The sequence below is a fragment of the Dermacentor andersoni genome, chromosome 6 (genome assembly GCF_023375885.2).
Source record: "Dermacentor andersoni chromosome 6, qqDerAnde1_hic_scaffold, whole genome shotgun sequence".
Lineage (NCBI taxonomy): Eukaryota > Metazoa > Arthropoda > Arachnida > Ixodida > Ixodidae > Dermacentor > Dermacentor andersoni.
The window spans coordinates 49,367,839-49,394,581 of NC_092819.1; the positions used below are offsets into that span (position 1 = coordinate 49,367,839).

The 26,743-nt window shown below is 49.4% G+C and overlaps 1 protein-coding gene and 1 non-coding gene across 5 annotated transcripts in view; both read left to right on the top strand.

The window, feature by feature from the left end:
- Nucleotides 1-26,743, top strand: part of LOC126523065 (uncharacterized) — a 104,775-nt gene that overhangs the window by 58,381 nt on the left and 19,651 nt on the right. For 3 of the 4 annotated variants that reach the window (XM_072288725.1, XM_072288726.1, XM_072288727.1), the window contains exons 2-3: nucleotides 8,008-8,136; nucleotides 13,848-14,110. In XM_072288725.1, coding sequence (XP_072144826.1) covers nucleotides 8,008-8,136; nucleotides 13,848-14,110 — 392 coding nt within the window. The remainder of the gene's footprint in view (nucleotides 1-8,007; nucleotides 8,137-13,847; nucleotides 14,111-26,743) is intronic. The other variant, XM_072288728.1, reaches the window with a different exon arrangement.
- Nucleotides 3,550-3,621, top strand: TRNAE-CUC (transfer RNA glutamic acid (anticodon CUC)). Its single transcript has one exon. It is a non-coding gene; the product is annotated as a tRNA-Glu (tRNA).

Below are 26,743 nucleotides of genomic sequence, written 5' to 3' on the forward strand. Positions count from 1 at the left end.
GAGTTTATATGTAGAACCGGGTCTGCTTCCCAAGAATCACTAGATTTAGAAAGCCTACATGTCCCGTGCCTTCTCCTCCAAAACAACATCAAGCTTTAATTTCTTTTTATTTCGATACCTTAACAAAGAGCTCCCTATGCTTGGGTTAAGAGTGTGGATTGATACGGCTCTCCTGACTTCGAAGAGTCTTGGGCCGTATACTTGAGCTGTACTATTCGGAGAGGCGAACGTTACTTCGGCGGGAAATCGAAACACATATTTGAACTAGTTAACAAAACTCGCTTCATAATTGATTACATTACGGCACATATGGAAACTTACCAATTGTAGCCGGTGAGTTTGCAAGGCGTATCCACTGGGAATTGATTTCCAGAACGACATCACTTTGGAAGTATGCGCTATCAGACTCGCCGTAATAATTCGCTGATGTTCCACTTACTCTTTTAACAAAACGCTCTTTTCTGCGTTGAATCACAAAAGTAACTCGAACGCCCATGTATTTCGTGCCACACTTTGGGAAATAATATCTCGAAACTGGTGTTCGTTAATTAGTTGAATATGCGTTTCTATTTCTCATTCTAGTAATGTCCGCCTCTTCATATAGCACACTGCTCAGGGACAAGAATTATGCTATCTGGTACAGGCGATATATTGAAAATTCCGTAAAACTTAATAATGATCGGCCTGCAAGTGCGCACGATGATGTTTTGTACTTCCTTTTGCATAGTTGGATGCACCTTCTAATTAGTTATTATTATTATTATTTGTTTTGAACACATATACACATATACACAGTTAACAAGAAAGGGAAAGCGAGGAGCAGGCTGGCAACTGCTACCAGTTTATCATTATCATTACATTGTAGGTTAATTAGAGCGTATAAAATATGCAGACAAGGACTGCAAAGAACAAGACTGCAACGGGACCCTCGCACGGGTCTTATTATCGCACGGATCTGGCTGGTGAGTCCAAAATCCAAAGCGCTAACACGTTTTGAGAATGGCCCATCGCGAAAGGCGGTGTTAAAGGCTCCGGCGAGCCCATTCTGATACCAACGACTGTACGATATGTGTCCTCGCTAGGATATTAACTTATGCGGATTGCAGTACGGGAAGATCGCAGGCGCATTGCAATCAAAGACATATATGGGCCGATCCCGATTCCAACAGATGGAACAAGGTAGAAACAAAGAGAGATTAAAGATAGATAGATAGATAGATAGATAGATAGATAGATAGATAGATAGATAGATAGATAGATAGATAGATAGATAGATAGATAGATAGATAGATAGATAGATAGATAGATAGATAGATAGATAGATAGATAGATAGATAGATAGATAGATGAAAATTCACACGAAGCTATAGTAGGAGGAGTTTCGTGCGGAAGTCGCCGGACTATAATTGAATGAGAGGCATGCGCCAACGATCACGCATTAGTCTCTCAAGTGCAGCATAAGGACCCGTGAGCCATTCCACCCCCCCACCCCCCCCAGAATTAGCGCTGACGGCCACTGCTGAACAAAATCGACATTTGCTCACCACACATCGCACCCACGCCTCGCCTCCACGCCTCGCCTCATCTGGGGCCGTGCACTCAATATTCGCCGCTCATCATCCGGTGCACGCGGGCAAACCTGGCAAGAGAGAGGTCATTGGAGAAAAAAAAAAGTTGACTGCGTCGGATTATTCTAATCCCTTCACAATGTGTAGTCGAGCTGACAGGTAGGGCGCGTCGTAAACAACTGGGGGTTTCTCGAGGCGGACGCGCACAAATGCGAGGGCTCCAGCTGGACACTCGCAACAGTGCCGCGGCGGGACGGAGGCGCCCGACGACGCTCGTAAACACTGCGCGCCGCGCCATGTGTTTGTGCTTGTGCGTGCGCGCGCCTGGAACCCTTGCAAGCGCTGGAGAAGAGCCTCACCAACGCCCCCCCCCCCCCCCCCCCCCCCCGAAGGTCTCCTGCATATGTCATCCTCCAACCGACGCCGCGGACGCGGCGGGGGGAAGCGACGACCGAGGAACAAAACGAAATAGTAGACGCGAAGTGGGAGCGAAGGGGTAGTGGGGGGGAGGGCTGCAGCACCCGACAAATTTGCAGAAGTGGGTATTAGCATATGGCAGTTGCTGCGCTAGCTTAGGAAACGGAGCACGGTTAGAGGAATGCCAAACGGCGTCACGAAAAAGGACAGAAGAAGTAGTAGAAGAAGATGAAGAACAACAACAACAACACAAAGATCTGTCTCGCGTGTGTGGCGTTGCCTCGTCGGTGCACGTAGTGGGATCGCGCTGCTGGTATTTCTGTCTTTTTGTTCCTTTCCGTTTTCTTGGCGGGTTGTGGGTGGCCCGGACTGGCGCGAAAGAGCGTTCGTCATCGCTCGTGGTCTGGTTCAGTGAGAGCACGCGCGGAGCTTTGCCTGAGTCACCGGCTGTGCGCGACGCGGCCGTGTGCATTCCTTTTTTTTTTTTTTTTTTGTCAGCGAGCGCGCTATACGTGCCGTCGTAAGACGTGGGCCACCAGTCCCTCCCCTCGTTTTATCAGCATGCGCGGTTTCCCCCCGGAGGAAAGCGTGGTCCTCGCTGTCTGTGAATGCAGAGTTGCTCTTTGCATGCGAGCCATGGAGCGGAAGGCGGCGCGCGCGCTCCGTTGTGTGTTACGTGACCGCGAAGATCAGGCGAAAAGATCGAAGCACTACACGAATCCTCGCATTCACCGAACACGACAGAGCTCCGAAAAAAATTAACTCTCCACTGAAGTGTAATTAGCCTCAATTATTGGCGACGAGAAAAAAAAAAAAAAACGCCTTCGGATGTTGCTCAGATTCCACAAAAAAAAGTTGAATCCTGTGGCGCTCCCCGAACTGTGTCTGTATGCGTGTCGGTGTAGCAGGACTGGTGTCGGTCACTGAGTTTCGGTTAGGATATGTTGGAAGAAAAAAAAAACGCATTTAGATCCCTGCTTTAAAAGGAAGTGGGGGGGGGGGGGGGGGGGGGGGGGGTTGACTCACAATGCTGCGGTATCGGGACACTGCGAAATATTTTGATAGCTCCTGCGAGATGGATGATGAAGAACATGTTGCCAGCAGGTGGAGATACCTCCGAAACACTCGTGTACTTAGATTTAAGTGCACGTTAAAGAACTTCGGCTGGTAACCTCATAATCAGACTGTGGTTTTGGTGTGTAACAACCCCTCCCCCCCCCCCTCCCCGCCACTGCCACGCAAAAAAAAAAAAGAGCAAAGAACGCTTCCAGATATATACTGGCTGCGTCGCTGATTGCAGTAGCTCTTTAACAAAACAGCAATCCGTAGAGGAATCTCAGAGGAGGCGGGAGGGCTGCGATAAGGAGGTTCAGGACACGCCACTCGATTCTCGGCGCAGGAATGACACCTGATGCGATAGCACTGAAGTACTCGGCCCCCCCCCCCCCCCCCCCTTCGAGTCATTATCACTTTTAGCGTTTGCAGCATTTTTCACAAAGCTATCATCGCCTTTCTCACACTGGGCAGAACGGCAAAATGCCTTTAAGGGGCCGCAGGAGTGATCTCCGGCATGGTCTAGTGGTTAGGATACCTGGCTCTCACCCAGGAGGCCCGGGTTCGATTCCCGGTGTCGGAACATTCTTTTTTTTTTTTCGTGTGAGTTCTGCATAATATATGCTGGGTTAATGTTTAGTGGTCACACACCACGCGTACCACGTCATCGGGGCTATAGAGCCGTCAGCCCGGCCACCTCAAAGCTGCAGGAAGGGTTAGGGACAGTGAACTGGCTATCTGGCGGAGCAATGACCTAACGCTTTTCTTTTTTAAAGGCTAGATCCGCCTGTAGGTAGCAACACTCCTCCTTGCAGGCAACACGCTGCCACCTTTCTGACTGCCGGTTCCTACTTCATCTTGTACTATAGAAAATTTTGTTTATATGTAGTACTCATATTTAAGCAACGGTGTACAATGAATGTGTCCCGCTCTTGCATGCTCGGTTATAGCTTTGATCGAGGCTGCATGTGCATCCTATACTCGAGCAAAGAAACGGCACCTACTGAACAGAGTACGTCTGAACTTTGAGCAGTGACGTCATGCACGAAGGTAAAGAGCTCATTGAAAACCGCCGTGCTTTGAGGCAAAAAAAAAAGAGAGAAAGAAGAAGAAGCTCGCTTTAAGCGTCATCCCTGTCATCCACAGGAACTGTTCTCCGCCTCAGCTCGCGATCGAGTTCACTGATGCTTGAGGAGCGTCGTGAACGGACACTAACGCGACATGTGTATAACGACGAACAAACTAATCTAGGTGTCACTTCCTTGTGTTCCTACTGGTGTCACCTGTACAATATGTATTAACTTCGAACGACGCAGTTGTGCTCATTTTAGAGTGAAAGTGTCCGCGAAGGATGGCGAATTATTCGTGCGGATGGAAAGAGCAAAGATGGATGTCGCGCAGGATGTCCCGCATTTATTGTTTAAGAAGTTATGCGCGTTCCGCGCATTGTGCTGACCAATATTATGCGATCGCATTTTGCGGGTAGCTGGCTATCTAGCCTGTGTTTGAGGTTGCGTAAGAATGGCGCAACACCCGCCGTGGTTGCTCAGTGGCTATGGTGTTAGGCTGCTGAGCACGAGGTCGCGGGATCGAATCCCGCCACGGCGGCCGCATTTCGATGGGGGCGAAATGCGAAAACACCCGTGTACTTAGATTTAGGTGCACGTTAAAGAACCCCAGGTGTCGAAATTTCCGGAGTCCCCCACTACGGCGTGCCTCATAATCAGAAAGTGGTTTTGGCACGCAAAACCCCCATAATGTAAGAATGGCGCAACGTGGCCGTGAAACCTGGTGCGTGACGACGACGGCACGTCCGCACTGGCACCGACGTTGGCATGGCAACGACGGCTATCACATGATCTAGCAAGAGCCACGGAGTCGCTTGGAAGATGGAAAGAAAAATGCTTCGCATTAAAGGCCACGTAGGCGCATCGCGAGAAACGGGACCTATCTATACCGCGAGGTGTCTGGTAAGAGGCAAAAAAGGATTTCGCATTAAAGTTATATGAGGTACGGAAAAAAAAAATGTCGAGAAAGGCCGTGTCCATCGTGTCTCATTTTAGTAGTCAGATACACAGAAGCAGGCTGGAGCGCGCTAACTGAGGCCCGGCCTTTATATGCCTCCTTTAAATAAATCTTTCTCTCTTACTTTTCGCACTTTAGCTGTTATGAAGCTGCCGAAGTGAATTGAATTCTGGGGTTGTGCGTGTCAAAACCACCATGTGATTATAAAGAACGCCGTATTGGGGGACTCCGGATTAATTTTGCCCACCTGGCGATCTTTAACGTGTCCCCAATGCGCCGGACACGAGCTCTTTTGCATTTCGCCCTTATCGGAATGAGGCCGCCGTGGCCGGAATTCGATCCCGCGATTTCGTGCTTTGCAGCGCAACACCATAGCCGCTAAGACGCCACGCCGGGTGTGCCGAAGTGAGAGAAGCGGAAATACAGGATGCTTACAGAAGTAGTACAAAAGGCAGAACTACACAAATACGAGAAGTAGGGCCTCTTCATAGCGTTTCGAAGTTCAATGTGAAAAGGCCCGAAGCTCCGCTCCATGGCTCATAACGTTCCACTCTGCGTTGGCGCTTTCGCAGCCATTTCGAACCGAGCTTGACACCTAGCTGTGTTGAGCTATGCGCGCGCTCTTTCCATCTTTGGAGAGACGCGTTCTTGCTTTGCTTCGCTCTTCAGAAAATGTGGGCTTGAGCTGTCGCGTGACGGGTAACGTGGGGAGTAGAGGAGAGATAGGAAGGGGAGGGGGCTAATGTTGGGGTAGCGGCGGGGGGGGGGGGGGGGTGAGGGTTTGCGGACCTTGCGAGACTAGAAGCGGTGCACTGCGGCAAAGCCGGAAGTGGCGAAGGCGTTGATGAGCGTGAAGCCTTTATTTCACAGACTCCGTTGTTTCGCACAGTAGATCACTCGCATTATTATTATTTATTTGCGGCCTTCGTCCGTACGAAGGTCGCGGAGGCAGCACGTCTCGCCGCCGTCCTTTTTCCGGGCTCGTCTCGCCTAAATGCGTGCGCGCCTCTGTTGTCGCTGTGGGCACGAGAATGCTGAAAGTAAATTGGATAGCGGGTCGACTCGCCAGCTTTTTTCCCGCCACCCTCCTTCACGCTGTCAAAGGCACAGTAGAAACAACAAGAAGGCTGTCAACGAGCGAAGAGCAATCTTCGGTTGGTGCGCCAAGGTCTCACATCTCGCTGAGTCATCAGACGTTAGTTATGAATACTGGTTGCCGAGCGACTGACCATTTTAATAGAAGCGAAGAGAGGTGTTTTATGATTACTTGTTGGATGAGCGCTTGTTGAAACACTGTGTTCAACCGAATCGCGCATTGTTTGAACAACGCTTGCGCTTAATAATCTTTACTATTTGCAGGCAGCCGCACAGTTCACCCCGTATTCGCAAGAGTTCTTTTTATGTAAGTGCGGTCCGCGACCGGCCATCTCTGCCATGATGGTGTCGTTATCATGCCGATGGTTATCTAGATTGGCGAGTTTCCGAGCACCGTGCAATCAGGAAAAGATATTACGTAAGAAAAATGTTAGTGAATACGTGCCCAGTTGCTTTAGGAACGGCAGCAGCCTTTTGGTAACTTCGTGGATTGATGATCGAAGCAAGAACACCTCAGATTATTTTTTTAAATAAATGTGCGCGTGATGCTACACGCGCACATTTATTTTCTTTCGCGAAAAAATCGGTTGCCTTTGGTATCAAAAATATTTTGTCATCAAAAGCACGGTAATACTGAAGAGTGTGTTTGCGTATATTCGTTTGAAAACGGGAGCATCGCGACCGCAGAAGACGGCACTGACGCTGACAACCGTGTCGATAAGGAATAAGTTTTAGTGAAAGCAACACCCACTTACAAGGGAGGCAGTGAAACGGCATTACGGCACGAACGTCCAAAGGCATTGAATCGCTGAAAAATTCCAACAAAGGACCGAGTGAATGTGACCGAGTGCTCGTAAAGTTCGCTGGATTTCGTTGTTGCAACGTAACGTTACGAGAAAGTAACCGAAGCAGCCTCTGTTGGCATTGGGACGAACACGCAGTTGGCTTGCTGTTGGTTGGGTTCAGCCCGCTGCCTCGTCGACGCAGCCGTTTCAAGGGATGACACGGAAACCCGGAATCCACTCTGCCACCCTGCCTCAGTGAATCATCATCATCATCATCATCAGCCTGGTTACGCCCACTGCAGGGCAAAGGCCTCCTCCCATACTTCTCCAACTACCCCGGTCATGTACTAATTGTGGTCATGTCGTCCCTGCAAACTAAGAAGTTTGCAATGGTCATGTTTGGTCATGTCGTCCCTGCAAACTAAGAAGTTCTTAATCTCATCCGCCCACCTAACTTTCTGCCGCCCTTTGCTACGCTTCACTTCCCTTGGAATCCATTCTGTAACTCTTAATGACCATCGGTTATCTTCCCTCCTCATTACGTGTCCGGCCCATGCCCATTTCTTTTTCTTGATTTCAACTAAGATATCATTAACTCGCGTTTGTTCCCTCACCCAATCTGCTCTTTTCTTATCCCTTAACGTTACACCTATCATTCTTCCTTCCATAGCTCGTTGCGTCGTCCTCAATTTAAGTAGAACCCTTTTCGTAAGCCTCCAGGTTTCTGCCCCCGTACGTGAGTACTGGTAAGACACAGCTGTTATAAACTTTTCTCTTGAGCGATAATGGCAACCTGCTGTTTATGATCTGAGAATGCCTGCCAAACGCAGGCATTCAGTGAATGGCCTCAGTGAATGGCTCAGTGAATGACTCAGTGAATGACGCACGCCTCAGAAAATGGCGAATTACAACCTGTCGATGTCTGATCATTGTCGAGTTGCTTTAGCATTTGAAGATACGTCGGCTCTAGGATGCTCAAGGCATGCCGTTATATGATTCGTTGTGCCATTGGTAAAGTTTGTCGAATAACAGTTTCTTCTTTTTGTTTTTGTTTTTTACCTCAGGCAGGAACGAGTGCGACCATGGCAGTGCTGCTGGGCCTAATATCCGGGAACCTTGCGTTTCCGGGTGCAGCGGAGTTGTCGGCTCACATGGACGAGATACTGCCGCCGGAGCAAATCCAAGACGCTCAGGTATAAGCGACTGACTCCGTGCTTCGTGTTTCCTCAATACCTTTCACAACCAACTGTTTCGTTTGGAAATTTGAAAAAAAGTGGGGATGTCACACGTAGGCGATCTCACGGTACAATTCGCCAGAGGTTAAACAAGCGTTAAAGTTGCTTTTACTGCTTTATCGCCAATAAGCGGAACAGATGATCGTTAACTGCGACAGCTGGAAGCGATGGACCGTCACAAACAAGAGCCTGCACGCGCGTTACATAAAAAAAAAAGCGGTTTCTTTTCTCTTCATTTCTTTTTCGGCAACCTAGACAGCAGCGTGAAATGGAAAGGTGACGCACAAAGCTATGTGCTATGATAACGCGCTGCAGTTTCCTGTATCAGTCTTTACGCGCGACAAGCGCGAGAACAGAAATTAGCTCTTCACATGAACCTCGCAGCATCACGGTTTTTGCTCTTGGCGGTGTGCGGTTAGTGCTTACAAGTTTAATGTGTCGAGAAAAAATGGTTGCGCAGCTGATTAACAAGCGCATGTCGCGTTAAATTTTCACGACGCACAAGTAGTTCCTATTTCCCGAAATGGCTTAGGAACAAAACATCTGTCTCGCGTGTGTTACGTGAGTTCTAAAGCACGGAACTTAGAAACCTCATGCTCTCTCTCTCTCTCTCTCTCTTATATTTTTTTTATTTTATTTTTTTCACTTCCTCGTGTGTAAAATACGGGAGGCGGCGAGAAATGAGCTCAGAAGTAACAATATCGACAAGGTCTAGGCGAGTACGGGTCCGCGTTTCAAGTTTCGGACGCAGGGATATCGTGCCAAAATCCCTCGAGGTGCACAGCTCACCCGCATGCCGGTGAATGACCGATCGCCCTTTGTCGAGGAGACGGAAATCTTGGCTCGTGCATGTGTCCACGAAGTCGGTGCGGATGGACAAACTTCAAGCAACAACGCAGATGTTCAGAGGACGATGGAGACTTGAATTGATCGACGGTTGCAGAGCAAGGGATGTCGCTGGAAGCAACTTTTTGACAAAGGCGCTCGACTTTTAGGGAAACAATTGCTTTATAAACTAATTTAAAGGAGTCCGAACTCGAGCTAGTTGGGGCTGATCCATTGCTAAAAAAAAAAAAAAGACAGCGCGATGTAAAACCAGGACAAGCGCATATCGTCCTGTGTATCTTTGTTGTCCTGGTTTTAATTCGCGCTGGTTTCTTTACTTATAAACCAAGTCAATCCTGACTGAGGAATGTGTCCTTGTCGAAAAGATGGCTCTAAAGATATTAATTTTTTTATTAATTACTTGTGTGTAGGAGGGTTTGGCATCACGTACGATGTCGGCTACTCCTTGCTTAGTCGAACTGTTCACGTAAAGCTTAAATGAGCTAAAAGAAAGAAAGAAAGAAAGAAAGAAAGAAAAAAGAAAGAAAGAAAGAAAGAAAGAAAGAAAGAAAGAAAGAAAGAAAGAAAGAAAGAAAGAAAGAAAGAAAGAAAGAAAGAAAGAAATTGTTCGGTCACTGAAGCTGCATGCGCCGCGTTTCACAAATGGTTTGACGAGTGGTCTGTTGTCAGGGGTGAAAGTGGGCGCTCAGGGCTGTGAATCTCGTCAGGCACCTCACCGTGTGTAGGTGGTCAGTTCTTTGAGTCTCTCTTACATTTTCTTTCCTTTTCTTCTGGTTTCTCCTACTTTTCCGTCTCCCCCCTTTACCAGGGAAGCCAATATTCGTTCCCGCACCTTCCTCTCCCATTTTTCTCTCAGAAGACTAAAGGAAACAGTTGCACAGTTGCACAGTTGCACTTCTTGGCGTCATCAAACTTGCTTGATAGGCTTCAGCAATGCTTCGTAATCTCGCATACCACACTTTTCACATCTTTGGTCCTCGTATCCTCTAATTCCTTTCCCCCGAGAAAGGTACCTTAAATAAACCTATCGGATTGTGTTTTTACTACCATATTCTTAAATCTCTTTCTCTGAAAGCACCAGCAGGTACGAATAGTGTGCCTATGTGCAACGTGTTTGTGCGAGCCCATCTTGTGCAGACGGAAAAGACAAGCAGTCAGAAAACAGTGTCTTTGTTACCAAGCCATGTAGCAAGCAGTCCACGTAAACACTATCATGCAGTCATAGTATGTTTACATTCCGCATACCGTGCATTGGATGCACGGCACATAGCCGATTTTCACTGCTACATCATCCCTTCTCAGCTTCATTCTTTTCTTTCGCTCTCTCCTCTCGCCCCACCGCGTAATATAATAGACCACAGACACTGTCTCGGCCTTCCCTCCTCCTCTCAGATCATCAAAGTATCCCGCCCGCACGCCTGTGCGTGTGCAATTAAGGGATAATATCCGAAATTTGTGAAAAATGCACATGTAGCAACTAGTGCTGTATATAGGTAACGTCTGTCAGAGGTCTCAACCGATCAGGAGACGTTGGCACTGCCAAAGAACAAGGGCAAGTTCGCATGGTTCACTGAAATACGATCCAGTTGGGAGCGAGATCGGGCACTAGAATAGCAGCTATGATGACGAATTGCCGGCTAGTAACATAAAGCTGTCCGTCGCTACTACGTTATGTCTTGCTTTGAACAATGCCTCGCCATCTGATTAGGAAACGTCGAGTTCAGCCGGAGTCAGCTGTTGCAGCCAAAACTGACACCGTACTGCCCTTTAGTTGGTAAATGAGTTTTTCACTATTTCCATATTCAGCAAGAGGATTGCGAAAACTTTACCGCGAAGGGTAATCCACATCCAAGAGTTCAAAGGACGTCCGGCAAACTCGCACTTCTTTACGTGGAGTCACTTCGCAGCGCACTCCAGAATCTACGCTTAACAATGCTTCAACGGCGCATCGTAGGGCTCGCGCTGCACGTAACAGCAGCTTTTTTCAATTTGTGTCTCGTGCTGGACTTCGCCGAATGCTGACCAATGTCGTTGTTTCGCCCAAGAAGCCTCATCCGCCGTGCGGGCTGCAACGAAGCCCCTGCTGGTCTCAATTCTCAGAGAAGTGGCGCCAGAACAGAAGAAATCGGCCGTCAGGAAGTCGCAAAGCCGTACTTGCCGTACCTGTACAACAGCTATGATCAAGTCCACCGACAGAGTTCCGCGGCTGGACGGGGCAGCGGAAGAGCTTCGTTTTCCAGACATACGACGGGCCGCTACAAGGAACAAGTGTCAAACAACATTCGACCCGCGACCACGCCGGCGTCGTCGGACGGTCCCGTCTCAACTACGCAAAATCGTCGCCCGCAGAGAGGGCTTCTGATGCTCGTGCAGCCAAAGTCTCGCCAGGGCATCGAAACCTTCACGGTGAACGGGTTCCACAGGTCCACGTGCGACATAGTCGGTCACGGATTGATCAGCTCTCGTCTCACGGCCCGCGGCGGTATCCTCGTCGAAGTCGGCTCCGCGAGCGCCGCCAGGAGACTACTCAAGACCGAGACGGTCTGCGGAGTCGCCGTCGACGTTCAGGTGCCCAGGAGCGACCAGCACAACGTGGGTCTCATCCGGGGCGTCACCAAGTGGTACACGGACGAAGAGGTCGCCGACCAGCTCAGCTCCCAGGGCGTCGTCCAGGCGCGGCGCGTCAAGACCCGCGCGCGGGACGGCCAGGCCGCCGCCTCCGTCGTGTCGTCGCAAGACAACGCGCAGCCGACGGACAGAGTCGTGCTCGTGTTCATGCCCAACGAGCAGCGACCTCGCCAAGTCACCCTGGACGCGGTCGACCGCGAAGTGGAGGAGTACAGGCCCGAAGTGCCGCAGTGCTATGAGTGCCAGAGGGTGGGCCACGTCTCCAGGCACTGCCCGTTCAACCAGAGGTGCTTGCGATGCGGCGGGCCTCACCCGGTGATGTTCTGCGACCAGCGCCGGGTCCGCTGCGCCAACTGTGGCTGGGGACACCGAGCAAACGACAGACTGTGTCCTGTCCGCCAAAGACGGCTTGACCTGGCCTCCTCCTCCGCCGCCGGCCACGCCCGTCACACGGGCCCAAACGTCCAGAGCGTCGTCCAGCTACCCTAAAAGGAAAGGGAAACGCACACTTCCAACGAACGCAGTACCCCTGGAACGGTTCATCGTAGTTGAATAGGTTTCACCTCCGTTTCGAAGTGATGCGCAATCTCTGACTCACGAACGTAGAGCGTTGACAGTAGTTGAAAATGGCATGGCATGAGAGGCGACCAGTACAGGTGCTATTTCAAGTGACTTCGTAGTATGGGACGCAGAGTACCCTTACGCGCCCTGCCTCAAGTGTCGTTCCGTCTTCCGTTGAATAGCGAACCGAATACTGGGATCTGCTGCGCTGTTCAAGGCCCGGCAGTTGCCTTTTTCCTCTGGCCACAATCATTCAAAATGACCCCTGCAGCTCTCTATATTTACTATGGCTTTCAGCGTTAACTACGTGGGAGCATGTCTTCATAGCTGGTCCTGCGGACATCTGATTCATCAACGCCTATGGCACCCCTCCCTCCACCTCTTCGCCAATCCACCTGAATAAAGCTTTATCACAATCATAATTAACTCGCCTATCATCGAAGTACGAGTTGAATGCTGCTTTAAAATACTACCGAGCCGACCGACCGAAGGTGGTGTCCCGCTCAGTGGCGTAGCTGGATATGTTTGTTATTTGAGTATTTTAGCATACCATTATAATTTTGCAACAATCGGCTACCGCTTCCTCCAAAGCGCGCATGCGCGTCCTACACAGCACGTGTACAGTCGGCGGTATTGGTAACGGTAGAAAGGTAACGCCATGCTAACATTTAAAAGAGCGCCCATTTTCACAGAGCTAGTATAGTTGACCAACGCTATTTACCTTAAATCATGGCGATATCCGGCCGAGTTTTGATGCATTGAATATGTCAGGCATAAGTTAAACCTCAATCGAAGTAAACTTCACCAGAGGTAAGTGGCGGCACTAAATGTCACTTTACAGCGAATATAACATGACGCTTGTCGCTAGTGGTAAGAGCACACTCCCCCCTATGAACTTTAACACCGTTAATGTTTACCTTCAGACCTAACTAAGGAAATATAACCAAAGCACTTAAGCCTACGTGGTTGTTACTGTCATTCAAGGCAAAGAGCGCCGGTTACCTATAGTTTCCTCAGAAAGGCACAGACGCAGCATCTCGGATTCAAGTACTGCGCTAAGCAGCTCCGCTGCGATGTAGGTATTCTTGCTCAGGCCCACCGCATGCGTACGCGAGCTCACCCGGCTTTCCTCCCCCTCTCTATCTTATCTTTCTATTCCTTCTTTCCCGTCCCCCAGAGTAGGGTAGCCAACCGGACGCATTTTTGTTTAGCATCCCTGCCTTCTCCCTTTGTTTCCTTCTCCTCCTCCTACTCCTTCACAGGAACTGCGTTTTATGAATTCCCAGCCGACGAAACCACAAGCAGACACTATATCTGCTTGTGGATTCTGCGCCCACTGCGCGCTGACGTGCGTCCTGCAGGACTTCTATTAAAGTTTTTCCAATCCAATCTGCGGATTTTGGTTGTGCGCGCCTACATAGCAATGTACTACACGTGCCCCGTGACGTTTCGAGCGGTAGAAGTAAACGGCGGTGAAAAACTGGAAACAAGACCAGCCGTTGCAAGACAGAGCCGCGTGTTGTCTCTTATACAGTCCGTGTCGTTTGGCCTGCGTTGAAACGCGTGCCACTGTGACCGTCGCGCACTGCCCCCTTCCCTCCCCCCTCCCCCCCACCCCACACCCCTCAAAACAGGAGGAAGCGCCCGTGGCCGTGGCTGCCCCCCGGCGGCCCTACTCGTTCAGCTACACGGCGACCGACCCGCGGGACGGCTCGTCGCACGGCCGCTCGGAGACGGCGGACGTGACGGGACGCGTGACGGGGTTCTACACGCTGCGCACGGCCGACGGCCGCAGCCGACGGGTCAACTACGTGGCCGACGAGCGGGGATTCCGCGCCGAGGTTCTCACCAACGAGCCCGGCACGGCCAGCCTCAATCCCGCCAACGTGGTCTTCAGGTGAGAAGCAGCGCGGCCCGGCCCGCCGGCCCACCCCCTTCCTCTCGCACCGAAATCTCGTTCGACGCCGCCGCTACGTGCTGCTGCCAAAATCCCCAGTGGGGCAACTGGTTAGCGCACGTTACTTATTCTACGCTGCTACTATGCTATAAACACTTAGTCTTTGGCCACCGGAAGTGGCTGAAGCGCCGAGCCTGAGTGACCGCTTAAAGTGGCCACCCCTTTCATTATCATCACCCCCCCTCCCCCCCAACCACCGCTACCACCATACCGTCCTCGCTCCTTCCCTCCTCGTGACCATGATCATCATCGCCGATTTTACTACCGTTAATGCTGCTACCAATACCTTAAAGGACAAAAAGCCTATCACTAAAAGCAAGATTTCGGTAGTGTGGCGTCACACACGTGCACTGCCGTAATAGAAATCCGCAAGATGGCTATACTGCGGTGTCTGAAGTCAGCCGTGCTTATAGAGACCGTCTCTGAGACAGTGATGAACATTCCAATTCATCTGGCGTCTCCAGCGTATGCGCCTGAAGCTTTGACCTGTTCTCCTCCGGATGTCACATTAGAAAAAAAATAAAAATAAAAAGTGAGTTCAGCTACACGATTGCATAACCATTACCCTGATTACACAAGCAGCTATATATTATAATACTCATGGTGCTCGTCGACTTACACCAGGTGTCTAATTATGCGTATCACTAACTTACAGGTGGAGGCAACGGTAAACTATGCCGCCTGGTGTTGAGCTCGGTGATTTAACCGCGCCATCGCACGACGTAACGAAAATTAGCAGCAGTTAATTGCGGGCTCATCCATCCACGCCACGACCATGGTGTTAATTAGCTCGCGCATCTTTACACGCTTGCCTTCAAGTCTTCACACAGTATCGCATACGGGCTGCAAATCGAAGCAATCAATCCTCGGAGCGGCATTTCGTTTCACACTTAGTTTATTTTGGTATTTTTATACGTTTATGCCCACCAGATGGTGTTCGTCTGCTCTTGATGGAAATTATTCGACTGCGAGGAAAACGAACGCAAAGTCATTCTCGTATCGCCATGGTGATCACACTGCCTTCGTTCTCTCCCTTCTTTCTATTCCCCCTTTCGCGCAGTCCAGGGTAGCGAACCGAACTCTCTACTGGTTAACATCCTCTCTCTCTCTCTCTCTCTCATTCAATATACCGTACCGACCCACGCCTTTGCATTGCTCGAGGTTTTTACCTGAGTAACGCGGACGGAAGTCATCCATCTCATGCTTCTGCATCCGCCGACGGCGTTACATAAGCTCGCCCTATAGCAAAGGATGCGCGCTCAGGAAAGTCATTCCTGGTTTTGTTTGCAGGTGTCTCGTTGCGTTTGCCGAAATTATTATTTCTTTTTTTTTCGTTCCTTTATACGCGAGCCAGTTCACGCCAACGCGAGGTCGACGAGAATGCGGACGAGATGGTGGTGACGTGAGAACAAAAAAAAAAAAAGTTTCTCGCTTATGTTTTACAGCTAAATAACCGAGTTGAACTCATTCCACTCGGGGCTGTGTGCATTGGTCGACCCAGTTTCGACCTCCCGATCCATATTGTTAATTATACGGTACCCGCAGTGTATAATCGAGCGCGATGAGCGAATTGATGCGTGCTCTTGTAGCCACATTTCCTTGTTGCGCGGTCACTTTCTTCCTTTCGTTTTTACACCTGCACGAGGCGAAGGCGCGTGTCCGCGAAGACGGCTGGGTAAGAGGTCGTAGGTTCGGTTCCTTGCCGTGCCACAGCAAAACGCCGTGAGACTTCCTTGCTCCAATATTTCAGGGCATATTTAGAGAGCCTCAGGCGGCGAATCTTATAGGTTAGCCCTACGGTCGATGGCACCGCTAGAATCCTGTTTTCTTCTTCTTCTACTACTACTTGTAAAGAAGATACGCGCCATTCGGCGCGCTCTAAGGCTGACAAGCTAACTTATAAGCCTTATCTTACATGTCCTGGTTTATGAGCACTGGCATGTAAGCGCTGGCTTGTAGGCATACGCGCCTACTGTATATGTATTGATGGTGCAGTGATACATAGGCTTCGACGTAACGCGAGCATTTGTTTAAAAGCCCCGCAGACCGCACGTTGCGCATTAGCGAACGAGTTTCGTTTACAAACGTTACTGCGACTGTATGCGTAACGTCCCTCCTGGGAACGCCGAGTAAGTTGTTCTCGCGCTATGATGAACTGGTGCGCCAGAAAGTTCCCACAGTCATGCAGCTCCCGCAGTGTGGAGAAAAGAGATGGCTCAGGTCATACGCGGAAAGATGGTCTACATACCTTTGATATAAACCACATTATGAGTGCAGTGGTGTTTTATGGCGAGGTCTTCGTCTTCCACCATTTTCCGGTCAAAAAAAAAAAAAAAACGACAACAAATGCGACCAAGCTTACGCCACCGGTTGCACGTAGCTTAACTAATCATGCAAGAACGTACACGAAATGGAAGTGTTGGGCTTCTTGGTACAGCACTGTAATGACTGAGAGGCAAACACGTGTTTATTACTGCTGAAACTAAGATTGTTAGTGTGTTACGTTGTTTGTGTTCTTTGTACTTCATTCGTATCGGACAGGCTGACGAAGCTTACCGAAAGTTGCTTCTCAGTCGAGTAACAATTTGCTTTCCGTCGCCGAGGCGAAACTTTCGAAACTTTTGTCAGCCGTTAAGTATATCTCCGTAATCCTTTTCTTACTCTTTTCTTCTCACCCTTTTGCACTTTCGTTGATCCTTCGTCTTAGATAATCAATATAATCAATACCTCCGTAGAAGTTGCTTGAACAAATGAGCGTTTCGCCGTCGCATTTTTCAACTTCGTATACAGGTGAACATGTCGGGAAGCTTACGTCGTGCCTTAATATCCCAACCAAACTGTATCTTAAGCGTTCAACTCACTATTTTACAAATTCACAAGTGCGTTCCATTGCATTGCTTATTTGCCCAGCCTGTCATGGTTCAAATGAAGACAATGTGCTACATCTGTGCATGCTATAGCTTGCTTCTTGCGCATGATTTTATCACGAGCGATGCTATACACTTATACAATGTCACAAGACAAGCAAATTATGCTCGTATATTTACGAACTGCAAAACTGACTGTGTTGCCGTTTGCTTGGCAAACTGCCTCGCGAGCTAGCTATAACTTTACGATTATGAAAAGGGCCTGATCGTGATTAATTGACTGACCTTAATATTCATTCTGGAAACAAAGTGACTTTAACTCCGTACTTTTTATCTGTCAGCTTCACTAATAGAAGCAAATTTGTATGGTCAGCCTATAAAATGGTAAACAATTGCGAGAGAACGCAAAAGGTCACGTGATATTTGCCATGTTCGCGCCATTGTCATCTTAGAGCGCTCGTTAGTACATAATCGCGTCCTGAATCCGCGTCGTGCCATGAGACGCATTGCGCCTACACACGCGTTATTTGTCAGCCGTGTCGAAAGTCGAGGAAAGAAATGAGGGTATACAGAATACGAAGAAGGGTCAGACCTTCAAACCGCGAAAAGAGAGATAAAAAAAAAAGTACCGACGCATTAGAGTTACCCTGACGACGTTGCACACTGTCCCAGGTGGCAACCGCGGAGCCACGAGTTTATGCCCCCCCCCCCCTCCCCCCAACAAAACCCGGAAGCGGCAGCAGTCTCGACGCGCGCTAGACTTCAGTGGGACACACCATACCGACTCGTCCTTCGTACTTATTACTTGTCTCCTCTTTTCAACGCTGTACCGAGAGGCACGACGATCACCCCGAGAAAAACGGTTCGAGAGTGACGTGTCACCGGAGAAGCACACGTTCGAGACATCCGGGACCCCCGAGACGGACGACGCGCAGCTGTAGGGACCCGCACACGCATACCGGCCGAAGCTGCTGCTGCTTTGATGCGAACCGCACAACGCGTCCGTCGCTCTTCATCGTCCGTCGCCGTCGGCGGCGCGGACAGATGCCGCGGGCCTCTTTGCTGGTGACTCGAGCGGCCGGCATACCGTAGACTCTTGCCTTCATACGCGACGCCAGTCTTGACAAACGCCAGAGCCAAAACTGCAAGCAAGCAAAATAATAACACGTAGTAAGAAAGGATCGAGGTCGTTTTAACGCGGCAGATCCGCGCGCTGTTCGAGCGGAGGTGCGAGTAGTGTCCGCCGCGGAAGGAGCGGCATAAATTAGCGTCGCCGCGCTGGCTGTCCCGTCGCTGTGTGTAGCAGCACGAATATGCCGCGGCGATCGTGCGTGAAAGCGGTAATCATCGTTGCGGCCGCCGATATGGGTGACGCTCGCATGTATGTCGATCAGTTGCGTGCAGTGAGCCGGCGGCAGAGGTGGCGTGTCACATACGGACAACGCCATCGGGGAGAACGAATTAGCACGTTCGAAGACAGCGCGCACTCGGGCGCCTTGGGGAAATTAACGACTTTCAAGAGGCTCATCAAAGTCTATGTATGATAGGTGCATGCAGCGGAGGCAGCTCCATAGCTTTTATGTGATCACTCTTTCTTTTACTCCCCCATCCCCCTACCCACCTGTGGGTTAGCAAACTGGACTCAGTCTGGTTAACCTCCCTGCCTTTCCCCCTCCCTCCCTCCTGCCTCCTCCCCCCCTCCCGCCCCCCCCCCCCCCTCTTTCTCTCCTATCAGTACATATGATCGTCCACTCACTCATCAACTCGCTGTGTAAATAATCTCTTAAAGGTGAACTCGGCGGCCACAGCAACATTAGAGTGGGTACTGGAGGCAATCAGCAGGTTTTGCGGCTTCGACATGGTTTGCCCTTAATTAGTTTCCGTAGGAACAGCCCTATCATCGGCGCGCCGTCGTGCAGTCTTTGTTGTGTTAGGCGTTGTCGTCGTCAAGCCAGCTATTAAAGCTACCTGTTAAGCAGGCTGGATGTGGAAGTGTCAAGAACGAAAGAAATTGCGGTCTTGAGCAATTGCTCCGGCATTGAACACATTTTGTGTGGCGACAGCGCATTCTCACGACAAACATGCCGCCACAGTCTTCACAATAACTAACTTCCGATTTGTAATGCACACGACGTCGTCCTCGCCTGCTAGAGTGATAATGTCTGATGTGACTTAGGCCTGTAACCTCCGCAATGTAAGCACGGGAATTTGCGCAGACGCCACCCCCGTCAAGAGGCTGTGTGACCACGCGCACAATTTACCACGCGCACAATACCACGCGCACAATTTCGCCAGGTGCCAAGGATACGCGTAATCGCCGCGGTTGGCGCATCCAGCTCACACTTGCACATGGGCCGTATACAAACGTGCGGTCGAATCCCACTGACGGCGGCGAAGTTTGCTTTCTGTTCGCCTTGCGACAAGGCGGAGCACGAGGCTGAGTGGGCGTGGCCTGACGATAACGTCGGCTTGACGATGACGACACGACTACGGCACGATGGCTTTACGGGTCGCGGAATTCGCGTTTGATTCCTGGGATGGTGCGGGGCGCCTCTCGGTGGCCACTGGAGGAACTACCGCCGGTGGCGCGTGACGCGGGAATCCAGCCCTGGCCAGTGAAGCGCGCACCCGAGGCTCGGAAGATGGCCTGGACTGGAGAGAGAGAGAGTGAAAAAAAAGGAGGAAGGGCAGGAAGGTTAACTAAGTTGCCCCTGATTAGGTTGGTTAGGTTCGGTTAAGTCTCAACGATGGGGACAGCCGGTCTTGCTTTTCTGACAACTTTGCCGCGACAAGAAAAACAACACGAACGCGACGACACGATTGCGCCTGCGGCAGACGCCACGTAGTCCGGATAAACCAAACACGGATATCGATGCCCAAATGTGTCGCACGAACGGACCGACCGCGCGGCAACTCGCGAATGCCGCGCGTGCGAAATGGCGAGCGAAATCGGATCCTGTGAAACGGGATTCGCGCATTTCCCGTCGCACTGCACGTATATCTCCGTATATCTCCGGTCGGAGGGGGGGTCGGCGTTACGCTGGAACGTGTCGGCGAAGCCACCGATTCACGCGGAAGCCCCTTGCGGAGTGCACGGCTCTCCCCTCCCCGCCCGCCTGTTCCGCGGGAGACAAGGTCGGGTCGTCACCCCGCGATCGACCTGCACGAGGAAACGGCCACTGCTGCCACTGCTTGGGTGGCGCCTGCCTGCCAGCCGCAGTGCGAAATGTTGACTGACGGCTGCAGAACGCGTGCTCATTTGCATGCCCCGTTGTGTTCCGTGACTTTCTCTTTTCTTCTTGCGCGCGTGAATGCGGCTGCCCTGTACCGCACCGCGTGAACCGCACGGAGCGTATAATTTGATAGGGTCATTTCACTGTCTTCTTGGCCGCTTGTAATGCGCTCAACGAGACGGGGGAACGTTTTGCAGCCACGGATACGCGGGGACTGGGAGGGGGGGGGAGGGGGGTAACTGTCGGTTGTTACTTATAACGGCCGCGTCGTCATGCGAGCGCGCTAGTTTATAAGAACGTTTTGCTGGGCGAGTTGCATGGTGCACGAGTATGTTCCTCCTCACTCCCTCTTCCTTTTTTTTTGTCACGTGTGAACACTGTCTATATATGCAGATTCGACGCAAACAAACCCAGTTGATAGTTTTAGTCTACAGTTGATAGCCTACCTCGTTTTTTTTCCTGCGTTTGTTCTTTCTCAGGCGCAACTCTTCTTAAAACACAGACAAGCGCACTGATGTCGTAAAACTAGGGGAACAGACCCTCTATATATAGTGCATGGATTTCTTTCGCACCATTCTAGGGCCTTTCTGTAGACTTGAATTTTAGCTATACGAGGTGCTTCTTTTTTTTTCTTTGTGGACCATACAGAATTTTCAAAAAATCGCCTCTGGCAGATAGCACAATTCTTGTTCTTGCGCTACATTACTCAAAGAGACAGATATTACTTGCGCGAGAAATCGAAATGCTTAATAACCTAATTATCCAAGATTCGATAATTATTTTTAAATTAGTTAATTTACGGCACGCACACACTGTAATTTACGAATTGTAGCCGGCGAGTTCTCAAGGTGCATCCCCTTGAAGCGAATTATCTGAATAACGCCAGTTTCGAAATATTCATTCCCGAAGCGGGGGACAGGCGGTCCAGTTACTTTTTGTTTGTGCTTCAATGCATAAAACGACGCTTTGATCAATAAAAGTAAGTGGAACAACATTGCATTTTTTTTTACTGCAAGTTTGACTGCGTGTATCTCGAGACCGGTGCCATCCTTAGAATTCGTTCCAGGTCTGTATGCCTTGAAAACACGCCGGCTGCTATTCGTAAAATTGCATCATGTACCGTAAGGTAATTAATAGAAGCCTAATGAGTGAGATTTCCTTAATTAGTCGATTACAAATTTTGAATTCTCGTTGGAGTAATGTCCACCTCTTTAAGTAATCCAGTTCAAGAATTAGAATTGTGCTATCTGAAACAAGCGATGTTTAAAAATTCGGTATCGTCAAACCAAAAAATAAGGATCATATGAAGTATATATATATATATTGAGCTTTTCCCTTTCAAGTTTTGTTCTGACGTGGACACACGGGTGGTTTCATTGCACGAAATCTGTAGACGTTCGTCGACAAAAATGTGACAAGTTCACGTGCTGTTCACACACAACAAAAGTTATTGACTTTTTATAGACTATCCGAATAAATGGTTGCGACGATTTCGCTTGTGCCACTTATAAAAAAAAATATAAAAATACCCGTTACTGCAACCGTAACCGTAACTACAAGGCGCGCTCCGGTTAATTCCGCGTTCGCAGAGAGCGGAGCGTGTCACTAATACCTCCGCTTTTCTTTCAGGGCGTGCTGTCATATACGTTAACTGCGGCTCGCACACATCCGTCTCTCACTTCCGGTCTTATATAAACTCGACGGGCTCCTCTTCCGTAGCATCCCTCCGTCCAAGCGGGTGAGATCTCGGCCGGCCAACTCTCTCCCAACATTTTTTGATGCCTATACGGCAACACGCCTTCAACGGCACTCCGACCCGACAAAAAAAAAAAAAAAAAAAAAAAAAAACGTAAAGAAATGAAATAGCGAGAGCGGTCAACCTTACACACACACGCGCGCGTTCCGAATCCGCATAACGAAAAAGCGGTCTTCTTCCATTCGTTCCGTGAGCACTGCGACCCCGATCGCCCGAGAACGATCATGCGGTGCCTCGGTTTCGTTTGGCACGCCGGGGCGATCGGCCGCGCCGGCTGAGCGAAGGAGAAGCCCAACGGCGCGGCGAAAGCGGGACGTCGCGTGGTAATGCCAATTGTCCGCAGCCGTCCCTCCTCCTCCTCCTCCTCGACTTTCGCTTCCTCCTCCTTTCCACAAGTTTCGACCGCGTGTTCGATCGGGACGGCGAGACCGTGTTTGGTATGCAGTCGTGCTCCATTAAGGATCATTCGAGGCGCGTCTGCCGCGTAGTTGTCGATGGCCGCGAGATAAGGGACGGGGCTTTGCTGCCTGCGGGGATCGATTGCATTAGCCGTGCTGATATATATTTCTTTCCTCCGCGGCGATCCAGTGAAAGCGTGCGCACGCGTTGGCCCGTGTTGCTCTATAGCTAAACGTGCGCGACGCAGTCTTGAACTACATACTGGTAACTTACCAATGCGAGAGTGCTATGCGCGTATACTGCATACGTTCGGCGTATACACTTCGGCAGCAGACAGGCCGTTCGACATTTACTTTTGTTTCCTGGATACGCCCAGCTGTCGTCAGTCGGTTAAGGTGCTACCGTGCACGTTGTTTGTTCCTGTATTACATAGGCTGGCTCGTACGTTCCTTTACCGCGCGTTTACATGTAAGCTGTAGTCACTGTAGTTAGGCGTATACGTACAGTCTTCGTCCAAAGTTTCGAAGTCACTGTATACGTGATCTACCGCGCCTGTGCAGGTAGGTGGCGGCTGCCGGACGGCGGCCCTCGTGTAACGAATTTCCGCTGCTCTCAAGCCCGCGTACTGAGAGGGGTAACTGCCTATAGGAGACAGGACACTACGTGACAAGATAACTCAAAGCTCATTCATTTGTTCGTTCAGAAATCCGGCCCCAAAAGCAAGATACACACGAGGAAGTCCCAACGCATTAGGCTTTGCGGGTGGCATATATGACCGTTGTATTTTATTTTTTGCTTGGCAGTAAGGTGTGGCATTGATATTTTTTACATTATGTTGGTACATTGCAAGTTATCATAACAATGGATTCATAGCACACTCTCTTATTCGAGGCTGCTGCTGCGATAGCATTCTTGTAGAGCACTTGCCTCCCAGCCCTTGCGTTCACGGGCCCTGCAGAGGCACCGGTACTACATCATCCCTACGTAACGAAACCTTTATGGTGATAGCGCACATCTCCAGCCGTTGTCATTATTTTGTTACATATACCTTTTACACAATCTATAGCGACTGAGATTAAATCTTTAATCTTTAATCTCCCCCATCCCTCTCCCATGTGTAGGGTAGCAAACCGGTTAAGCGAAACTGGTTAACCTCCCTACCTTTCTTTCTCCACTTTTTCCTTCCTTCCTTATAGCGACTGATATTTAGGCTGTTTTTACAGCCATGCTGCATCTATAATTTGCGATTCATTTCTCCATGTCGGACACAATTAACTAACGACTCATCACCACGTGCATGGCGCGATCTTTGACCATATCTGGCCTTTGCGCCAAAAGAATTGTCACAGGTCTGCGCGGCACAGTCGCAGCGTAAGCTTGAGGACCGGCTCCGTAGGAGCTCCATTTGCGGCAGCAGGCACTGGGGGGTCCTCGCGGCGAAGCCTCTTTGCGTCGTCTTCACGTGAATGAGTGACTGAGTGAAAACCTTATTGGAAATAAATAAAGTAAGCCACGATGGTTGGGGCCCATGAAACGATCTGAACTGTTCGCCCGGCGACGGCGAGCTGCGGCTTGTGCTGTCCTCTGCACAGCGGTCTGCTGAGCCCGACGTTGCCTGGTTGCAGCTGCGCACGTAACTCTACGATTCGCTTCTTCAGCAGCGGTTCATACCTTGAGAGGAGGCGCCATAACGTGTACCGAAGAGTAAACAGACGTAGGTATCTAGACCACGGGGCACACATGTCACACACCTTGACACGCGGCACGATACGATGTTGGCACGCCCTTTGTAACGGGGCGGTGACAAATAGTCACCTAGCCTGTTCGAGTTAATCAGGTCCAGCTACATGCAACATCCAAATGCTACTTGCAACTGCTACATGTCCGGACATTTGGTTGAATACAACGCAACTACAATTTAGAGTTTCCACGTATACCGATGCTACGCGACGCGCATGTCACATCTATTTATTTATTTATTTATTTATTTATTTATTTATTTATTTATTTATTTATTTCACGTACTTTCAAGGCCCGAAGGCGTTACAGAAAGGAGTGGAGTCAAAACAAGAAGTAATGCAGTAAAAAATACAAACAAAAAGTATTTAAAAAAATATTAACAAAAGGCATTCTGAACGGCGGTCTTGAAGTTAGTAGGGTCGGTGATGAGTGCGATTGAGGCGCGAAGGCGATTCCAGTCCGTGCTTGTCGTGGGGATGAATGAGTCACTGTACCGGTTAGTACGGCACAATGGCACCCCGATTTGAAGGCTGTGGTCAGTGCGGGCCGAAATATAAGACGGAGGGGCAAGAAGGGTCTCTTTTAAAAGGGGGTTCAAGTGAAAAACTTTGTGAAAAAGGGAGAGACGGGAAGATTTGCGGCGTGACGAAAGATCAGGTAAGTTAAGAGTTCGTTTCATTGAAGAAATACTTGCATAGCGAGAATAATTAGATAAGACAAAGCGTGCACTGAGGTTTTGAATACTTTCAAGAGTAGAAACTAATGAAGACTGTGTCGGATCCCAAATGGCTGAAGCATACTCCAATTTGGAGCGAACTAAAGTTTTATAAAGAGTTAGCTTCAGGGAAGAAGGGGCAGAGCTAAAATTACGGCGTAAGTAACCAAGCATGCTATTAGCGTTTTTAGTAACATAGTCAATATGCGAGTGCCAAGAAAGGTTATTTGATATGTGAAGGCCGAGATACCTGTAAGAGCTAACTGACGTCACAGGTGCACCATTAATAAAGTAGGTGTGCGTGGCAGTGTTACGAGATATACGCATGGCCTTGCATTTATTTGAATTTACTTGCATGCACCAATTAGAACACCACTCAATTACGCGGTTAAGGTCGTCCTGCAGCTCTTGGGAATCTGAAGGATTAGTAATTTTACGGTAAAGAACACAGTCATCCGCGAAAAGCTTTATGGAAGAGGAAAGAACGCAGTTCGGAAGATCGTTAATATAGATTAGAAAGAGAAGTGGACCCAGGACTGACCCTTGAGGAACACCTGCTGGTACGTTAGAAAACCGAGAATTACAGTTATTAGTGTTTACAAACTGCGTCCTGTTAGAAAGTTTTTTATCCACTCGAGTACATTTGCGTCCAAGTTAAGTTGAGTCAGCTTAAGCAGAAGTAAATCATGGGTCACAGAGTCAAAGGCTTTGTGAAAATCAAGAAATACGCAGTCAATGTCAGTACCTAGATCAGAAATTGCAAAGAGATCGTTAGTAAATGTTAAGAGCTGTGTTTCACAGGAAAAGAACTTACCGAAACCATGTTGACAGGGGTTGAAAAAGGAGTTTGATTCTAAAAACTCAGCCAAATGTGAATATATTATATGCTCAAGAATTTTACATGAAATGCTTGTTAGTGAGATAGGCCTGTAATTGCTGGGTAAGTGTGTGTTACCTGATTTATGAACTGGAATCACCTTTCCCACGCACCAGTCGTGTGGAAGAACAGACTGCTGTAATGACTGAGTGAAAATGTGCGACAAAATAACAGCAGAAAATACATTAGTACACTTCAAAATTTTTGAGTTCAGGCAGTCTGGGCCGGCAGAGGAGGACGTTTTTTGATTGTTAATTAGGCAGCTAACACCAACCCAGTCGTGTGATAAATGGCATGATACGATGCGAATGATGATGATGATGATTATTTATTGGCATACCATTTGAAACCGGGTGGCGACAAGCAGACACCTAGCCTGCTTCATTTAATCAGGTATTCTATGTATGTCTTTCATTCTGGCAGTCTTGTATACACCTCCTTAATCTTCTTTTTCCTTCTCGAGTCTTCTCTGCTTACCTTGTACCGCTACCTATGCAAATGCTCCATGGCGTGCCACATGGTGCAGTGATATGTAACTGCAATGCAAAGTGTGAGCGTTTCGACGCTACGTGGCGCGCGTCTCACATCGCGTTTCTTCTCGCACGCTGGGACGCGCGTGTAGGGCATGTTTCCGCAGCTAGCTAGCAAGCGCTGGCGTGGCTCAGTGGTGGAGTAGCTGACTCCGGCGCAGGGCGCACGGGTTCGATCCCGGTGAGAACTGGGTATTTTTTTTCTTCTAATTCCTGCCCATAGCTGCGACGGACACTGGCGGTGGCGGCGAACAGCATCGCCAACCGAAACGGCTATTGGAATCAGCCCCCATAACAGCTTACGCTGTCTTTAAAAAAACACACAACATTATCAAGTTTTGAGGGGACCTGACTCTTCTGACATTTGAAGTGTCAGACACTTCTACAGCAGTCCTGCCTTAAAATTTGACCTATCTCCCGCCTGTCTGTTTGATTTGTTTTAAAACGTCTTTATCG